Here is a 21,045-nt window from a genome sequence, read left to right on the forward strand (position 1 = left end):
TTATTTTATTTGGCGTATTAGTGGCGAAAATTTACATCGTATAATTGGAAGGGGCCAGCTTGAAAGCACCGTCCGTTGCAGCCTCAATGGGAAGCAGTTTAGGCCTAAAAACCCCCAACGAGCGGTGCGCAGAAAGAACACCGGCAGGAGGCTGTTCGCTGCAGTGCAAAGAGGACGAGTGTTGGTGGACTGCATTGTTGCCTCTAGGCTGCTATCCCACCTGTAGTTATGTTTTGTACCTATCGGATTAACAATATATCAAACTACTTCACGCTCCCCTTGAATTTTAAGGTGCCCAGATTCGGCTGTACTAACGTATTGACCTGTAGTATCAAATTAGAGGTTTCACTTGTTCAAATTTACTTTTCCCACGTTTTGCCCTTTATCTAAAGATTCACCTCTCCCCACTATCGCTTAAAAAGCACACAAGTGCAACAAGACCAAACAATTCTGTAACCAAGAGAAAACCAGACTAATATTCTGGCAGTCATAATCTATCTCTCCATGAATTAAGCGGAAACTGCAGCTGCGAAAAGCCCTTTGCTTTAAGCATTTTGATTGTGAAATTAGTGTCTGCACATTACGCTCAGTTTTGCTTATCTTGATAACTCCTTTTGTTTTGTTGCAATTTTTTTATTATATTATCCGTAATTGTGCTTTGTCTCTCTTTGTATAACTATAGTCATACGATATAAGTTATAACTTATAAGGCTGAGTTAATTTTTTGTTGTTGTTGTTATTTTTGTTTGGGGATTGCACCACGGTTTTATTTTATTGCATTAGCTAATTTTCGGAAGTATATTTTTAACGACACGATATCTTCCCCCGCAGGCGCATCGCAACATGCCGCCTGTATTCCGTCTTGATTATTGGACAACCTGCCGCGTATTTCCATGGAGGAAGCGTAATTATAGGCTACAAAATATTTATTCACGTCAGCACTGTAGAGCAGACGACAAACGGCGATGAGTTAATATTGATTGTGAATGCGTTTTCCACGTTAGCGAAAACGTAGGAAGTTTATCTCGAGGTAAGTCAGCTATGTAACTATATTGTCGTACTATATAATATGTTTAAAAACTGCGGAAGTATTATCAATACTCTGAGATAAAGTTGCTCGCTTGTTGATTGTTGTTTTGGCCTGTAGCATGAGATCTATATACGGTTTTGTTTTTATTGTTACGATGTTACTAAAGCAAATCTTGCAGTAGAAAAATATGCTATAGTCCGAAGGAGATGTTTCTTCAAAGGCACGAACGCTAGCAGTCTCAAAAGCACATGCGTGCTCCGCGCGCTGCACGCGACATAACCGGCTCGCTGGCTCGGAAGGAAGGTGAAATCCAAGCTTGTACTACAATCGTACTTTATTTAGGTTCTTACTAAATGGTTGTGCTTCATTTATATTTGGTTTGCATTTACGAAACCTGCGACGCGAATTAGGTGCTCCGTGCGAGTAGTGTCAATCGAGCCATAACTAGGATCGCTTTTGTATTGCACTTCCAACATATTTTGGTTATGAATAATAATAATGTTGGTGCCTTTATTGGCCAATTTGCGGAAATCTGTAAAAGCGGCTCAGCCAAGCATGTTTTCTACCCCCCCCCCCCCCCAAAAAAAAAACAAAAAAAAAAAACGCCTCGTTCCTAGATATTTTCTTGGTCGTAGGGCACATTCACACATCATTGTCGATCGCGGACGTCGCACGCTGGATATCTATTGATTTGGTTGCTTTCAGAGTACTCGCAAAGCAGGGCGAGAGCACAGAAAATCGGCAAAGCAAGACACGCGCGGAGCGAAGAACAGGATAATCCTCCACCCCCTTCACTTCGTATACATGGTGTTAAACCATTCTACTCTTTTGATGCCTCTCTAGACGTCTTTGTAAACTGTCGACATTTTTGAGTTTATGGAGAAGGGCAAAATTGGCCCTTTTCGTTTCCACGAAGAACGCGAGACTTCTCAGAATGCCGTCATGCGGCTGGGAAACAGGTCTTGTGGAAACGCTTCCAATGAAATCTGCAGTTTCACACTTGAGCCCCGTCTTTTGGCGCTTCGCCTACTGTTGTGGCTACCCATGACACAATGCTGCTTAGTATCTCCGTTTCGCATCAGCGGAAGCGTTTTTCGTATCGCCAAATAACCGCCAGGCGCAACTCGATCGCCGCACGTGCACAGGAAGCTAGCGGAGCGTCTGCTCCGGCGACGTCCCATCGTTTCACATTTCGCCACCATGCCAGGAATGCGGCGCTGCCATCGCGCAGCGAAACTTGAGCTTGGGTTCCCTATACTAACATAGCACAATAGACGCTGTATATTTGAATATTGTTTTTTAAATATGAACCCCGAAACTCGTTCTCACCTCAGAGTTGTTTTTCATGACCCAGTGAAATGTGAGGTCTTCTGGGTCAGCGTCCATTTCGCAAGGAATAAAGAGCTCTTCCCGTGATGTCGAGTACCGGAACACTTCCTGCATCCCCTTTCTGCAGCGAGGCGCGTCTGCGTAGAAGGAGACAAAGCGGCGGCATATAACGACGTTTCGTTGTACAACATGAACGAAGCTGAAGGCGATTTCAGAAAAGAGACAAAGAAAATTCTGAACACACTATAATAGTTGTTTGCGCAAGAAAATCTAAGACAACGACTAACTCAGCTGAGAGGTCATGTAAAGCTGTGTTTATTTGGGTTTTAGGTTTCAGTAACCTAGGCGACGACATATGCGAAGCTGTTGGCTAAGTGAAAGGTCAGATGACGCGATAAGAACCAAAGCGACGATGGTGTCCTGCCTATGCTTAACAACAGCCGACTAGGTAAGGGCGCTTTGAAAATAGACGTAGGCTTCTGCTCCAACCTAACAGATACTGCAAGGAAAACAAAAGAGCGGCAGTGACGTTAACCACACATGATCTATTTGCTTGACATATGCTAAACATCAAACGGGCAAGGCGAACCCCAAAGCAGTTTTCATTACGAGTGGAGCAGCTGTTTTTATAGGCTTCCCACAACGCGACCATTACAGAGCTTATACCGAGAATGCAATAACGGATGCCTGACGAACACGATCAGTTATCTCGCAAGCTGTACGTGCAGATTTTTTCATCTTTCGCGTATAAAACTAAAAAAACTTTCATATCAGAATGATTACCTTTGCCGAACCGGAAATTGATCACTAGGCTAACCCATATAACAGAAAATTTACCCTCTCTCGTCGCATAATGCGCTAACTAGTCCAAGAAAGGCATAATGCGGTTGCTATGCGACAAAGCACGCTTCTTGCTCGCGTTTCCGCACTTCAAACGCGTTCAGACCAGAGAAAACCGTCGCCTTGTATTGACGAAGTTGTGGTTATAGTAAAACCGCAGCCAGCGTGTGCAGGAAAACGCAATTTTGCAAGCACCGAAATTATACCGGTGTAATCGAAAGGACCTCCACAGCACTCGCTGGCACTGTTTTCTCAAGAGAAACATCTACAAATAAATACAAAAAACCCCGGAGCAATCAAACCTGAGGCGCATTCGTTGCTGTCGACGGTAACTCAAGCCGACAGGCTGGCGCTCAAGCCGCGTTGCGAAGCGAGTTCTTCGCGATCGGACGTGAGCTTTATTTCCGTTTTCTTAAGACAAACGTGAACCTATACTCCTAGGAAGAGTCTCAGTGACCTCGGACACCGAAGAACAATGGCATTCCCAGAGAAAAGGGTGCGGAAATTCGATAGGACAGGTCTTATTTCTTGACGGAACTAGGTTTGCTGTAAACCTGCGACTGGAGGAAAGAAATGATATGCGGGGATAAGGAAGCAAAAACGTTTGGTTTTATAGGCTTGGTACATCAAAGAGCAGCAAACAATGCATTTTTGAGACAGTACATATGGGGAGATGAAAGAAACGTATAGAAAATAGACAGCTCCGAGGAAGCTCGGTGTACACGCATGCAAGGGCCCAAGCCACAAGAAATGGTATTCTAACGTAGTCGCCTTTCGCATGCTGAAACCTGCGCACTATAACTAGGTAGACGATGCCACATAAGGTTAGGTTGGATGATTTATTGTGGTGTTTGTGAAAAGTTCAGCTGAGTTAAGTCAGTAGTTTGAAATTTAAATGACATTGCAAACTTTCTTCCTGCTAATATTCCAGCCCGCTTGCAGGAGAGATACCGGATAGAGGCGTAAAAATAATCAAGACCTTATGTGGCAATACGGGAAGAAATTCATGTTTGGAAAAAAACATAGGCACGTGTGCTGTTGTGAGCAAAATGGGAAATAATATTTACGAAGGCTAGTGCGACACGCTCGAATCAATAAAGTCTACTATCATATCCATGTGACTAGTCTTCAAGAACTAGCCACCGCTTTCATGCTATGTTAAAAGGATCAAGGAGAACTAAACAATAGAAAAAGGCCCTCGATTAAGGCTGCTCAACGACAAGTGCGGGTTGTTCGAGTCCGGAAGCAAGACCCCTTTTTTCACTGTTCGCGAGCATCGCGATGGCGAGTGTCTCGTAACACGAAAATAAAAACAATATACGAGATTGTCTGTGCACATAGCAGGTAAAAAAAACAATAAAATACCAAGGAAATATAGTTAGTGACCCCGCTACCAGTTCATTCGTTTCCTGACTTGTGGTACCACCTGCAACTTGCTGCATGTCCTTTTTCGTGCATGTTGTCACAAGGTAACATTTGCAGCAGGAAGTACACAGAATAACAATTGGCCACCAGACATTGCAAGTTAACGTAGCTGATACAAATGCATTACTGTATAGTGTGTATCGCCACTTGTCAGCTCCGCATTGCTGAGCGATAAGCACCGCAGAATCGAACAGTCGCCGGAAGCAAACGATCTCCGCCTCCAATCCAGGCCATTTTTCATCTCGTTAAGTACATATTTGTAGTACAGCTTATGTCAGTATTTTTCAGGCCATGTAGTCTGATACGGATAAGTGATCGGGCCTTCTTTTAAGATCTGATGACTGCCTGCGTCTCAAGTGTTCTTGGAGTAGGAAATTATTCCGCTCACAGCAACTTGAGGTATCTCTAACAAAGCTGTGAGGCGGTATCCCACCCCTAAATTTCTATATTAACTGGTCTGGTTTGACCATTCCTCCCTCCTGCACAATTTGCAGTGAACAAGCATCATTAAATCATTTTTTTTTAATTTTTTGCCGCCGCTTCACCACGTTGAGAAGACGGTCGTTGGAAAAGCCATTGCAACAGCTTGGTCTTGGTTTAAGTAGCCCGATATTATTGTCATTTGGCACCACCATCCTTGGCCACACTCACAGGTCTGCTGTTGCGCCTTGCAAAAATTTTTTACTGGAACCAAATCATTTTTTTGCTTACTTTTTCTAATATTACGTATTCTACAAAACCAAATTTTAATCTCCCATGTGAGTTGTGACTTTTCCTTTATTTCATTTGCTTCACCTTTTCGTTATTTTTCTTCGGCTTCTCCAATTATTTTCTCTTTAGACACGTAAGTATACATCTAAAACATTGTCTGCTGCCCAATTCTTGGCCGATCCTCCTGTGTGGATATGTGCCCTTTGTTATTTGGTTAACAAGAGCGACCCTGCCACGGAGTGGGAGATGCAGCTCGCCGGAAAAGAGATTTAAATGGTGACAAATGCGACCCCTTTCAGCCACCGACACAAAACTAGGCGACCATAGAGGAAAACCCGTGCAACATCGCGCTTTCGCTATCCGAATTTTAGCGAAATTTCAGCATTTTTTTTTTATGATAGAACATTAGAAATACAGAAATATTTCCTTGGAATGTATCCCAGTGCTTGCTGAAGCAGTGAGAAGTTAATTTTAAGTCTCTTTTCGAGCAAGCCTTCCTAGCACTGTCGTGATGCACCGTGGAGGACTGGCACAACATCCTCATGGCACTTTATTGCCTTTGTCCTTGTGCCCTCAGCACGCGGTTCATTTGAAACAAGCGCGTGTCATCCAAGAAGATTATAGAGTGCACTTACATTGGACGCGGAGGTCGAGCGAGTTGCTGACAGCTTCGCCCCTGGCGCTGCGTACGTGGCAGGCGTAGCTTCCGGTGAACTTCGACGTGACGTTGCGCAGCACCAGGTACTGCTCCTGGAGAAGAACGTGCGTCTGCGGCTGCGCAGTTGCAGCGCCCGCCGAGGCCGGTGAAGACGCCGACGGCGCCAATGCCGAAGAGGATGCGGAGGAGGCGTTGTGCGCCGCGGCCACGTCCTCGAGCGGTTCGCCGTCGAGCGTCCAGAGGACGTCGCTGATCCACGGGTTGGCCCGGATGGCGCACTCCAGGTACACGTCCTGTCCTTCGTGAATGCGCTCCAGGTGCAGCCCTTGGCCCAGCGAGAGGCTCGCGCGAGGCGCGTCTGTACAAATGAGGAAAACAGAAATGGGGAAATATGAAGGGCCCCGCCGGGTGGTGCAGTGGTAAGACGCCCGACTACTGTCCGGAATACCCGGGTTCGAACCCGACCTCGGCGGCTGCGTTTCGATGGAGGCGAAACGAAGAGGTGTCCGTGTGCTGTGTGATGTCAGCGCACGTTAAAGATCCCCAGGTGGTCTAAATTACTCCGAAGCCCTCCACTACGGCTCCTCTTTCTCTCTTTCCACTTTCACTCCCTTCCCTCACGGCGCGGTTCAGGTGTCCACGGGTGGTGCAGTGGTAAGACGCCCGACTACTGTGCTGGAGTTCCCGGGTTCGAACCCGACCTCGGCGGCTGCGTTTCGATGGAGGCGAAATGAAGATGCGTCCGTGTGCTGTGCGATGTCAGCGCACGTTAAAGATCCCCAGGTGGTCGAAATTACTCCGTAGCCCTCCACTACGGCTCCTCTTTCTTTCTTTCCACTTTCACTCCCACCTTCCTCCCTTCCCTTATGGCGCGGTTGCGGTGTCCACAGAAAACAAGTGAGACAGTTACCGCGCCTTTCCCTTCCTATAAATAAATCAGTTTTTTAACAAGTGTGACAGATACTGCGCCTTTCCCTTCCTATGAACCAATTATTAAATATGAAGGCAGGTGGAAGATAAACTGGAAAAGCTTACTTCTGGCGGTTTAAGGTCTAAAAAGCTAGCATATATTGTCGAGTCCTGAGGCAAAATTTTATAACACTTTTTTTCTCATTCATTATTTTTCCTTGTCATTGACCAGTCTCGCCTGTGATAGCACAGCCAGCGAAAGAAATTTCTTTGGAACCACCAACACTGACGTCAAAGGCGTCAGCTGCCAGGGACAATGTGACAAAGAATATCAAAATCAGGAAATTAACCGTCACAAAGTGCAGGCACATAAAGAATTAGCGAATATATCACTTATAAACATGGTATTCTGCGAAAGCTTCACAGCATGACCAAGCTCGGTAGACCTTTTTCGTAGCCTGATTCAAATAGAATCAATAAGATGCGGTAAGCGCAGCATCATCGTCGCTGGCGTCCATAGCTGACTCTGAGCCGAGCCGCGATTATTCTTCGTTATTGGTTTGGTAAAACTTTATTTCCCACAGTAGGGGTCCTGGAGGACACTCGGGTAGGCGCCAGGTGTAGAGGGCAGCTCCCACGTCGGCACAGAGAGTCCGAAGCTCTCCGCCGCCGCGCGGGCCTCCTGGACAGCCCGAAGCTGATCATGTAGTGAAGCACTTTTTAACACTTTGTCCCCAATGTTCCTTGTTCTTGGCGTAGGCGTCGCTCGATGCACAACCACACAGCATATAGTTTTAGTCTACACGGTCACTGCACCGTTCACACACATGTCCGTCGTAGTCTGGGTCGATGTGCTTCATGCGCCAGGGGTTGGGGTATGAGTTCGTTTGGAGCAAGCGTAACGTTATACCCATCGATTGACGTCGTGGCTTGTTTTGAAGTAAGGAAGGCACAGTATATTTATAGCTACAAGTTGTCCTCTGGCTCCTCGAAGGTCAATGGCTAGCCCACGCTGACATTGGGTGTTGGTTTATAGGAAGGAAAGGCGCAGTATCTGTCACACTTTTCTGTGGACAACTGAGCCGCCTAGCAATAGTTTGTCCTCCTGCTCCTTGGTCATATCATAGTCATATGAATGTCGAATCGAAGCCCACGCGAACATCGTCTCTAACTAGGCGTAGCGAAGCTCTCGCTTCAATAGGCTAGTCAGCTTGTTGCAAATGATTCGAAGAAAAGGAGGAAGTAATTCCAAAAGGCCGTCAATTATGCGCGAATCTCAGCGTTATGTAGGCACTTAATCCGCCTCATCAAGACGTTATACTGAAGACCGAATTAAAACGAGGGTATAAAATCGGTTGTCCTCATGACACAAGATTAATTAACAATGTGGTTTGTGGGGCAGTCTCCTAACGGAGAATCTGTATCTGCAGCAGCGGCAGCTGAGCGGATGCTGGACTTCGTTGAGCCGGCTAATAAATCTGATACAAATAACGGTCTAATAAAATACCAGTAGATTGCTACATAGAGACAGGTGGGCGGATAACGTAAGGAAGTCTTCGGGGATAATGTCGCCGCAGCTTGTACAGGGTACGGTGGATCGGTGGATTAGGGGAAAGGCTGATTTTGTTTTTTAATTTGAATTTTTGCATGTGGCAAACAAACAGGCATTTGCCTTGATATTAAATCAATTGTGATAAGGAAGATGAAAGAAATGATAATGATGTTTGGTTACCGTAAATTCCGCAGTAATAGTGCCAGCCTCGAGGGCCACGCATGTCATGCAACCACACTTACCAGCACTTGATCGGCTAGCTAAATATCCCGAAATCTTCCCTCTATAGCACCAGCGAAACCGAACCAATTTGTTTTATTTGTGTGATTTAACGTCAAAAAGCAATTAAGGGTGCGGGGGATGAATTTCGACCATCTGGGTGATCTTTAGCGCGCAATAGCGCTGCACTGCACACGGGTGCATTGCTTTATTCCTGCATCGAAAACGGGCTGCAGCAGCTGAGATTGAACCCATTTCGTCGTGATCAGCATTCGAGCGCCCTAACTATAAAAAAACACCATGGCGTGTGCTAGTCCCAGTGGGACGTTACTTGCTCGACATATAGAGTACGTATAAAACGCCCAATCATGGTTTTTTAACTAGAAACTGAGGAATGAACGACAGATTCAATTTGTATTTTAATTTGCGCGTTAGGTACCGCCTTCACGTGCGCCACCCTACTGAGAGTAGTGATTGTGAAAGCTATGAAGACACTAATTTAAAGTCATGGTGCATATAGAGTTCTTCGTGTGTGCCATATATATTCTTCTTTCTCTTCCTATTTCTTTTTACTTTTATGATGATTACATTTACTTGTTAAAATGGGTTGTACGTGCTCGCATTTTCAAAAGCCTTAGAAACTGTTTTGTTGTATAAATTGTTGTAAAGAAAGAAGCAAAAATTTGTCGTGGCTCAAAACGACCAAATCTAGTTTGATAGTGTTGAAACGGCCAAGTTCGCATCCGATCGCGGCCGGCGGCCAATCGATGGGGGCCAAACGCAAAGGCACCTGCGTGCTGTGCGATGTAAGTGCACACTTAAGACTTACAGGTAATCGAATTCATCCCAACAGCCTCCTCTACGGCACCTCTTTCTCTTTTTTTTTTTTTAACTCCCACCTTCCTTTTTTCCTAATTACAGTGCGGTTCAGGTGTATGCCCAGGAGTGTTACAGATGCTGTGCCTTTCATTTCTCATCTACATATTACAGGTTCGTTATAGGAAGGTATCAACGCGCAATATCGATTTCGCCCGTATCGGGTTTAAAGGTCAAAGCAGGATAGGCAATTGATTTCCGGGTTGGCACCCTTGGAGTGCTCGATGGTACGCTTTAAAAATGCATTGCCACCACATATAGTCCCGCAAAGAGATTTGTGCGCATCACGTTTTTTATTATAATTTTTTTCGCCGAAATGTTTCACTCCCTAAAAACTGATCAATAATGACTGAATGCCTCTTCACTCAAGAGACTTTCTTGATTTCGAAAGACCAGTGCTACGCGATGTATCGTTTCAAGACGAGGTGGTTTTGCAAGCCTGCATAAAATGAGGAACAAGCGTCCATCTGAGCCAAGGTGAAATCTAGGGTCGCCTTTAAAACGTCTTCAATAATCAGTACCACGCAGAGCACGCATACTCACGCTTGCTCCACTGGCCGAAGCCAGTGTTCAGAGAGTTGTTGTTGCTAAGCTTCGCACTGACCTCCTTGAGCGCGCATATGTTTAAGTTAAATTATCATTGCGACAATGCGGCCTTCGTGGCGTTGCCACTCGCCAAAAGAACTGCACATCGAGCTGTTCCCGCTAGAATTCCAGGGCACACAAAAGGTTCGTTTAATAGACATTCTTCTTCGCGTCACCATTTCCTGTTTCAGTCTCTGCGCGAATACCTCCCGTAGGAAATAATTCCCCATGGTGATTGATCGAACCAATTACAGAATAGATAGGGTAGTCTTCCGTCAAAAAGGGGTTGGAAAGTATATCAATAAATGTTGCATTAATCAAGCTTAGCCGAAGTCGGTTGGACTCGCCAGGAGGTGGGATTTGAAATGAAGGTTTATATGCTGCACAACTGCGGAAACGTCCAGCGCTCTTGAATCGGACCTCGAATGAGCCGTTCTGCGCCCGATCGATGACGCGCTTCTTCGCCTGCAAGCAGTGTACGCTCCGCTCTGCATTTTAACCCACTCACCTGTATTAACGAACGTCAAGTCCATGCCTCTGTTCAAACCTAGCATTTGACTTGACCTCAATTCAGTGCGCGCCAGCCAGTGCCGCATGGCGATCGCTTTCTGCTTGCCTTTGTTCAGACTTTTTATGTCTCAACATGGCTGCAGCAGTTATACTAATCGAAGCATAAAAAGGCTAAACCAACCAGACAACTCGAGCTACTTATCGGTCAGGGCTGTTGGAACGATCGACGTATCGTGGGCGACTGAGGACTGCCGTACACAATAATTGATCTACTTCCGACTATAGGCTAGATGACTGTCACAAACACATTTCCGGGCTGAATACGAGACTTAATGTAACGTGCAGCACACCAAATGGGCATGGAGATGTCGATGCGCAAGCATTTCCTTGCGAGGCCGGAAAAGAGCACCACAGCGTCGGAATGCTCGTGGTTGCCTGCAGCAAAGCCAAGCAACAACTGCTCGGCACCGCGGGGATAGTAGGGCTGAAAATAGGTTTGGCTGCATCCAATAATGCAAATGACGATGCCGCCGGCTGCTGTATCAGCCAATTGCAACGCCGCAATCATCGCACGCAGAAGAAAGACCACCTTCATTGGACGATCAACTATTCTGTGTCTTGAAGCGCAAGAACCCCGAACGTTCTCGGTTCGCGGGACGGCTTTGACTGGAAAGTGCCCAGACCTGCATTACTCTAATTCATTGCTTCAGGATCAGTTCTTATTTTTTTTTTTCCTGCTTTCCTTCCTTCTAGGGGTGTAGCGTTTGCGCAAAGCATTACCAAGAGTACCGTGGTGCCTCTGTTCTCTCTCGCTACTAAGTATTCTCCTTTCTGCTAGGCTATAGCTCATTTGTGCATGCGGGTCCCCATCATGAGCGTTTTCGTGCATGAGAGTATATGTATTTTGCTTCTGCCTTATCCGCGGGAGAATACCGACAGTGTTAGCGAGGCGCGAGCAATACGACGCGCCCATCCAAGTTTAATAGAATTCCTCGGAAGCCAATCCGGGATTCAGCCGATTCGGGATTTTAAATTGCACACCTACTACTCTTCTTCGAGTCCACCCATGGCGACAGCGTGGAACAAATATACGGGAAGACAACGTAAAAAGGAAGAAGGCCTATCTGAAAACAAAACAAAAACCAGTGGTGTCGTTGCTGTCAGTTCCAAGAAAGGAGGACAATAAGAAATTGATTGCGAAACCGCCGAAGTACGCGAACGGAAATGAAGGGACGGAGTGAGGGTCGAGCGCTCTCCCAGAATTTGAAAGAGTGAAACAGAAATCAAAAACGACCCAAAGACGCAGTGGCGAAGAAACGGGCTTTTTGATTTTCGCAGTTGCAATTTGAATAAAGTTTAGAGCACAGCATGTGTTTTTCTTTCCTATACTGCATTCATTGAGCCACTGTCCTGATTAGGTGGGCGTATTTTGTACAAAAACGGAAAGTTTTGCTTTCTTTCGTTTCATACATGCGTGTGCGTAACCCTTCCTCACTCTTCATTAAGCGCACGCGAGCGTTCGTATGCGTGTTACGACAACGAATAGGCGCAGACGTATATATATACTTTCACTTTCTCCTTGACCCATTCCTGATCTACTGTATCTCCTTGCCTGGACAGTCGCCTCAAGACTTGAGGCGGGAGGCAGCCCCTTTCTTCAGGTGCACACATCTGTATCGATGCCCCCCGATACACACTCTTTTGTTTCGCCAACCTCTCTGTCCCCTGTGAACGTTTCATGCGTCTCTTCACACGCTCTCTTTCTTCATTGTTCGTTTCGCTCATTTCCGACCCGCAACACGAATAACCGTGACCCTGCTCTTTCCACTCAGCTATACTCAGCTTTCCTTCCTTTCGCTGCAGTCTCTTCTTTAACAGAGGGCGCATGGCGCGTTCCTCTTCTGGTGAGCCCTTTCCCTCCCTCCTTCACTCCGAACGGCCGAACGAGAGCCCAGCTTTCTCCGTCCCAGAAGTGGTCGATCACTGATCGATGCCTGACGCAGCGGCCGAGTTCTGTAAGCGGGGCCGCCAGTGCACCCCTCCACACACCCTTCGCTACAACCATTCTTCCTAGCCTGTACCCACCTCTCCTTCTCAATCGTTCCGTCTCTGGCCATCTACCGCACATCTATAGTGCAAGGGTGCTGTCCCTTCCCATTCTCGCCCTTCCCTCCTTCCTGTGCTCTCTGGCTTGGCACCGGCCGTCCTTGTCTGGCGGAGCGAAGCGAACGGAGCGCAAACAGAAAGCGACAGCGAATGATGCTCTAACCAACACTGTGACAAAAAAGAATGGAACAGACAAAAGCCCTAGCGCAAGAGCACACGGGAGTAGATCGGCAACCCGTTATACCGCGCATCCATTCGTGTAGCACCGGTGCTAGGCTGGCGGGACAGGACCGGACCGCGGCGCACTCTGCCCGGGCCAGTCGACCCGGCGACACCGCCGGTCCGCTTCGGGGAACCCGGTGGAAATGACACGAGGCCAGAGCGACGCGTGAGGACGCCAAAAACAACAGCGAGAGAACAGAACAAAGCGAGACAAAGAAGTAGGCGGATCGGGCCCTGCGGCGAAGCTGGCAACGAAAGCCGCCGCTAAGGAAGTGTCCGGCTGCCTCTCTCGTCCTTCTGCCCGGGGCTATGAAACACATACTCGCCCCTAACTGCTAACAGTTCTTCCGAGTTCGGTAGTAGGGAGTTCCTGCTGGGTAGCGTATATGCTTTGCGATCCCCGTTGGTAGCCTGTAGGTCTAACGCCCCGCGGGACACAGCACTGCTACGGTGAAAGTGAAATTATTTCTTCGAGGTAAAGGAGACGCTGAAAAAGGCTATTTCGTTCACCCCTAGCATACAGCACAAAGTTTACAGGTTGTCTGCTGTATGTGAGCTCTAATGAGAATGCCACATAATTTGGTTTCAAGTTATATGCAACTGCTCGGCAAAAAAAACATTCTTTTTGCAGCTCAACGCTGAGTGTGCAGGCGCTGGAAGAAGTTACAGAGCATTATATGGTATTCTGACGATAATTACACGTCCTCTCTTAGAAATCGGAAGGAGAGGAAAGTGCAGGTTTCAATGTACAGCACGTTATTTTGTTTTTTTTTTCGGTCTGTCATTGTTTCGTGCGGGTGCCTGTTTATTCTAGATATTTGTGTCTCGAGATCTGTAAGACATGAGTTAACACGCTGGCGGTCAGTTACATTATAGATGCTATCAGTGAATGGGTGTTCACCCGCTTCACGCCTAGACATTGTATTACCAGCAAGTGAAGGCAGGTAAAGAAGTCCATGCGTCTACTGCTCGCTCTCGCACCTGCAAATACGTGCCTCGAGCTCAATTAGCGACATGAACGGGCTTGTCTCGAAGCTCTCGATTGGTCTTATGCAGATCAAACAAAGTGTATTTCTACATCAGAGGCTGAGCTTCATATGTTCCCATACAGAAGTGATACTGCGTTGTAATAAAAGGATAGAACGAGCGCATTGGCTTAAACGCATCATTTCCTTGTTAGATGGCGTTCAGCAGCACACCACTCTATAGCACCGTAAAGAAGTCTGCTAACGAGTGTACACGGTCGTCCGTCCACCTTAGGGTGAACACTAGAGCAAGGAGTCGACGTCTTTCCGACGCTGTTGTGCACAATAAGACCGCGCATCGAAGCAAAATAGTACTGGACATATGGACATCCAAGTGGTGCTTTAGGTGACCCGCCACTTGGATTCGCGGCGCGGTCGGTTCAGACGTACACGTGTTCCAAGGGGAGCTGCTATGTGACTGTTAACCTTAAAGGGACACTAAAGACAGCCAAAAATGGTATGAAAATCTAATAAACTACATTTGGTGACACTGTCGCCGCATATCCGGCAGCAAAAAATTGAATAATTGCTGAGATATTGCGATAAGAAGTTGAGATTTTTTCTTGTTCCCGCCGGCCGAATTCAAACTGTGGCCTCCAACTACGTAGTTGGAGTTGAGTGACGCACACTATGACGTAAGCGGAGACTCCGTGATAGCTAGCGAGCCGGCGCGGCCCGCGGCGTCGCATCCCTCAAGGGCCAACTTGGCAACAGCGTACTCGCAATGACGGCCTCAGCCGAAATAAATAAAACGATGAAGAGAGTAATTTACCGAGCGATGGGCCCATAAAGGAAGGAAAAAAAAAACATAGAGCGCTTGTAATGCACAATACTTTACACGTTTCTCAAGCTTTTGCGCTCCTTCTTGCACTGTGTATAAACAAACCGAGCCCTCGGTCATCGCAACGCTTCCTGACATGTTTACATACAAATAAGATTTAGTTATCAGCAAAATAGTGTCCTCGCTGCTGCGCTTGTCAGTTTTGAAGCTTCGTCGCACTTTTTTCCTTCAAGGTTTGGGCTACAGCTCCGTGTTCAGCGAAAATTACGTCCACGGTAGCAGAACATGACCGAAGTGCCGGCGCCACTACATTTGCCAGCGCTGTGAAATTCCACACGTTAAAATGGATCCAGTGCACAATATAGTGCGCATAGGCATCCAGAACATTAGTTGCAAGACGTGAGAGCAGGCAGCATGCGCCGATGATCAAGAAGTTGTAATTTTTAGACCGGCAGCAGAAAGACTTTATTGTAAATGGGGTCATGACATAAAAACTAGAAATATTTCCAAGGTTCTCGTGGAGCGGCGTAGCCGAGGTCGAAGACGTACCCTATGATTTAATAATGCTTCTGGGCCTCCACAGCTTGTGGAAAACACGGATGCAAGTAAGGCATGAAGATATTAACATTCGCAGTGTACGTGAAAATTTTGTTGAAAGTGTTGTTTATCTACGGGAATGTATCTGCGCGCTCCCCAACCCACCACAGTGGGCAGAAGTTCTGGATGACCTGGTAAAATTGAAGAAATTTTAACCTCACACGCGTCACCTCAAGGGCAGCTGAAGTGTTTTATTAAGTATGACAATTTGTTGTTCATGTATACCTCGGAAATAAAGAAAAAAAAAAAAAGCGGCGTAGCCGAGCGGTTAGCGCCGAACGCTATGGAGCAAGCTGTTCGACGCTTCCGGCGTTTTTTTTTTTTTTTTTTACACAAATTGATCTTTTTTAACGTTTTGTAATGTATTTCTGGTGCTTCGTTATTTTTAGTTTTTACTTTTTACCCAAGGCCCTTTTTTTCGCCGGGCGACGAGCGCAATATATCGACGCTCTCCTTGGTATGGGCGGCAAGTATGCCCCTTTTGTTTACGACGCCTGCAAATTGCACGTTGAAGGTCTTGTTGACGCAGTATATGTTGGTCAGATGTGCCATGATTTAGTGAACAATTGAATGATAATGCGTTTTTCCTTCGGTACTTAGCATATGTATGCTTTTCGTGGCGTACGTAGCTGCAGTCAAGCGGTCAGGTCGCAGTCGAAGCGGCAACGGCGGCGATATGTTGGCGCAGAAGTGTGAACGAAGGAGTGTATCGGCGGTAGCGGATTTCGCTCGCTCGTGCCTCCGAATGCTCAAATGGGAACCATCAAGGCGCATCTGCTGCTCCAAGCTCGTAATTCAGGCGCTGCAGGTTCAAACAAACTAACCGAGTGCGCACGAAATGCCTGAGCCGAAACATAACCAAAACTGAAGTGGGCGCCTGTGGCGCCTCCAAGTATATTTTTGTAGTTGCCTTGCAACGTTTACGTTGTCTTTTCGCCGTCGTTTAAGTATGATAAAAGCGTGTTATCATCTTTGAGAAAAAATGTACTACCGCATTCAAACATGCAACGTAATTTGCATTTGTCAGCCTCCGGGTTCCCTAGCGCGTCACGTGATTTGTAGTTGCGAGCCTCGGCCGTTTGGCTGTGGTGGCGATACCTGTATTTCTGTTATTCTTCTTTACTACCTTATAACAGCTCTGTTTTCAGTAAGAGTGGTCTTTTTTTTTATCAGGAACTGGCATTCTATCGATGCTAAACAACAAAGCTAAACAAAGCAATAACAATCAGCAACAGAAGCCCCCCAAGCAGCACGTCAGCCGGAGAGATCAGCAGATCAAGCCGATGGAGCACCGCTGGTTTTCATCGGAGGAGGAGGAACAGCAGCTGGCAGAGAAACAGAGACCCCAGTCCCGATCGAGATCCAAGGGACGGGACTTGACAGCCTACTATTCCCAACAGAAGACACAACAGATCAGGCCCAACCAGCAGGGACCACCAGAAGCGATAGGGGCGACGCCAGACAAGCTAGAGCACGACAGCAAAAGGGTAAGCTGGGCTCAGGTTGCCTCTCCCACTGCTCTAAACGGGTATGGTCCATGCCAGGATTGCACTAGGCTCGAGGAACAAAATAGACAACTGAAAATAAAACTATCAGAACAACAGAAACGCCTTAATAAGGTGGAACAACAACTACAACAACTGCTACAAATGGGTCAGAAGCAAACTGCCCCCAACCCTCATCAATAGTATCGATACAGCCACAACTGGTACAAAATGCTGTAAACACCTCCGCATCTCAACCTCAACAGGCGAGTGTACTCCAAACGCAACGGCAGAAAACGCTTGCGCAAACTCTCGGACTTCACACTCAAGAAAACGCACCTAGCATTCTTACTCAAATGCAACAAATGATTATTCAAATGCAGAAGACCATGACACAACTAACCAAACAACTCCAAGACCAAAAAATTGCCACGCAAACTCAATTTGCGGCAGTTCAAGAAGAATTCAATTCGAAAATCCAAATAATAACTCAGGGGGTGCGAAAACGCACGGGAATCCCCGATGACCCTCGACTAAAAACCCACCGAAGGTCCGCTGGCATGACAGATCTCAGCGACTGCGAGTCAGTGGCGAGTAACGCTAATGGCTGCCTCCCCTAACCGGCAACCAAACCACCTAGAGCTCTGGCAGTGGAACTGTCGCTCCTTCAAGAGGAAACGCAGCTCCCTGCAGATGTTTATTCAAAACCAACCGATACCTCCGGACGTCATCTGTCTCCAAGAAACAGGATGCACAACATACCTCAAAGGATACCTCACATACACCCATGACACGGCACCTAAAATAGCTACACTAGTGGCCCCCACACTAACAGTCATACCGCACGACCTTCCCTTCAGTGAAATTAATCAAGTTCTCATCGAGATCATCTCTCAAAAAAGAAGAAAGCAGAGTGTGTTTGTTCTAAACCTTTACAGTCCTCCAAGCAACACGCAGGAAGATTTCAAGCCACTTTTACTGGAATGCACACGCATAGCGGGAACAAACCCCCTTATTATTATGGGGGACCTAAACGCTGTACATACGGCATGGGGCTACCACAAGGACACCCCGAAGGGAACCAAGTTGTTGGAAGCGGCTGAGCAGCTGGACCTCTGTCTTATGACGGACACCATGTCCCCCACTAGAATAGGAAACAGTGTAAGCAGAGACACCTGCCCAGACCTAGCTTTCATCAAAAACATAAGACATTGCACCTGGACCAACCTAGAAGAAACACTTGGCAGCGATCACAAAATCCTTAGCTTATCCCTAATGACAACCCGTATGAAAAGTAACATTGGCTCTACTAAAATAACAAACTGGGATAAGTTCAGACAAATTAGACGGCCACACGACGGCATCAAAACAATTGATGATTGGGTTCAAAGCCTGAAGGATGCTCATGCAAAAACGACCAAGACTATCAACACAACGACAAAAACCCCAGAAGTAGACAGACATCTCCTACATTTATGGGAAGCCCGAAAAGTCTATTAAAACGGTGGAAAATGCAAAAATTAAATAGAAAACTTAAAATGAAGATAGCACAGGTTACGGCTGAAGCACAAGAGTATGCTTAAAGCTCGCCAAGCAAAACTGGGCAGATTTCTGCAATTCGCTGAAAGGTACCCTAAGCACGGCTAAAGCATGGTCAATATTAAGAAGCATGATAGACACATCAAAAACCAAAACGGCCACAAGAAGAACCTTCCACACCATAGCCCATAAATACCCGGGCACAGATGCAGAGTTGATCACCGCCATGCACAAGAAATACATAGGAGACCCTACTCCGGCTTGCCAAACTTCATATGCGGGTCAACCAAACCCCTCCCTTGACTCCCCCATAACACTGGCGGAGGTCTACTCAGCCGCCCGTACATTTACAAGAAACACTGCCCCTGGAGGAGACAAAGTCACCTACGCTATGATTAGGAACTTAAGCACCGAACATCTGCAAGACCTAACGAAGTACATCAACGAAGAACTGTGGGAGAAGGGACAGGTCCCATCAGCTTGGAGACACGCGGATATCATCACCATACCAAAGGCTGGAAAGCCACCGGCTGTGGAGAGTCTCCGTCCTATCTCCCTCACTTCTTGCCTGGGAAAACTCTATGAAAAAGTAGTCCACCTAAGGCTCCAAAATTACATCGACGAAAACAACATCTTTCCTTCCTGCATGCTGGGCTTCCGCAAGGGACTCTGCACGCAATATGCTTTCCTCCGGATTAGGGAAGAGGTAATCAACACCATACCCCGAAAAGGCGAAAATTTCATTCTGGCACTAGATCTCAAAGGAGCATTCGACAACATTGGCCACCAAACCATATTGCAAGAATTAAACAATATCAACTGCGGAGAGAAAATATTCAAATACGTGAAGGCTTTCCTCTCAGATCGCACAGCCACCATAGGAATTGGAGAGATCCGATCACCAAAAGTACCCATGCCGAACAAAGGTACACCGCAGGGTTCAATAATCTCTCCAATGCTATTTAACATAGCAATGATAAATTTAGCAAAAAAACTGTTGACCCGCACTGATATTGGCTTCACTTTATACGCGGACGACATCACCATCTGGGCTACTCAGGGATCCTTGGCGCAAAAAGAAGCTCTGCAAGCCGCTATAGACCTAGTCGAGGAATTTGCCGGGGAGAGTGGTCTTCAATGCTCCCCAGAAAAATCCGAACTTATCAGGCTACACAGAAGAAATTACAAGTCCCCAGGAGAAATTCAGCTCTCTCTAGGAGACCAGATAATTCAAGAGAAGGACAAGATCAGAGTTTTGGGGCTGTGGTTGCAAAGCAATTTGAGAGTGGATTATACAATCAAAACACTCAAAACCACAGTCAACCAAATTTCCAGAATGATTAGAAGGGTGACCTGCCACCGGAAAGGGATGAGGGAGGAGGAAACCCTACGTCTTGTACAGGCCCTAGTCGTTAGCAGAATTACCTACGGGCTCCCATATCACGAAATTAGATTCACTGATAAAAGGGCCATTGACACTATCATAAGAGGAGCCTATAAAACGGCCCTAAACCTCCCGCCAACAACATCAACGGAACGTCTTTGGGCACTCGGAGTGCACAACAACTTCGAGGAGCTCAAGGAGGCGGTTCTAGAGAGTCAGAAACAACGCCTAACAACAACGCAGGCGGGTAGGGAAATCCTGTCAAAACTAGGGCTATGGCAGGCACTAAGAACTTCTGAGATCAAATCACAAATTCCGACATCCACAAGAAACAACATCTATGTGAACCCGATACCCAGTCACATGCACCATGAGTTACAGAAGGGTCGAAGGAAAGCCAGAGTCAAATCATTGGAAAAACAATTGTCTAAAGACGCGGAAGTTGTCTACGTGGACATAGGGGCTTACGGCGAACCTGGCAAGTTCACAATAGCTGCAGTTGACCACAAGAAGAGGCCAATTATTCAGGCTTCGATCTATGCCAAGGATCCTGCGGAAGCGGAATCACTGGCAATAGCCATCACCATAAAAACACAAGACAACCAAAATAAGTAATCACACGTAGTGACGGACTCCCAACCAGCCTGCAGGGACTACCTGGCCGGGAAACCTCACAAAAGAGCGTGTGCAATATTACATTCCATCTCCCAGACGCACACAATTACATGGACACCTGGACACGAAGGCCTAGAAGGAAATGAGGTAGCGAATGATCTAGCCCGAGCTCTTACAAACCGGGCGGATCCCCATCCCTACCTCACCCCTCTCCTAGGACCCTACGGCGACAGGCTGGAACACCTACGGTTAGAAAGAAGAATTTTCTCACTACCACACAAACACCTTCCTTCCTCGGACGCTATAGACTGGAGAAAAATACAAAAAAACACATTCCCTAATCTTCAAATTTTAAATAAGATAAGCCCAACAAAATACACGAGTTACTCTCCTTGGTGCGGTGCAAGCCCCACACTCTTTCACATATCTTGGGAATGCCAGGACAAACCTGACCCAACGTTAATAGTGCCATGCCCGACACGCGAGCAGTGGGAGGCGGCCCTGACCAGCGACAACCTGGACCAGCAAGCCTGGATTATCCAGCTAGTCCGCAAGTCAGCTGCTGCCAGCGGAGCCCTGGACTAGGGGCACCGACCACCCAGCTCCTGCGAATATTTACTGATTATATGCTCATTAAAAGTTTTCTCT

The 21,045-nt window shown here is 46.8% G+C and overlaps 1 protein-coding gene across 1 annotated transcript in view; it reads right to left on the reverse strand.

The window, feature by feature from the left end:
- The window catches only part of LOC146199309 (neural cell adhesion molecule 1-like), a 190,104-nt gene that overhangs the window by 11,625 nt on the left and 157,434 nt on the right, over positions 1-21,045 (reverse strand). The window contains exons 7-8 of the mRNA XM_084592097.1: positions 5,971-6,351; positions 2,360-2,496 (exon numbers count right to left, since the gene is read on the reverse strand). Of these exons, the coding sequence (XP_084448223.1) occupies positions 2,360-2,496; positions 5,971-6,351 (518 nt within the window). The remainder of the gene's footprint in view (positions 1-2,359; positions 2,497-5,970; positions 6,352-21,045) is intronic.

The sequence above is a fragment of the Amblyomma maculatum genome, chromosome 2, assembly GCF_055883805.1.
Source record: "Amblyomma maculatum isolate TAMU_Amacu chromosome 2, ASM5588380v1, whole genome shotgun sequence".
Classification (NCBI taxonomy): domain Eukaryota; kingdom Metazoa; phylum Arthropoda; class Arachnida; order Ixodida; family Ixodidae; genus Amblyomma; species Amblyomma maculatum.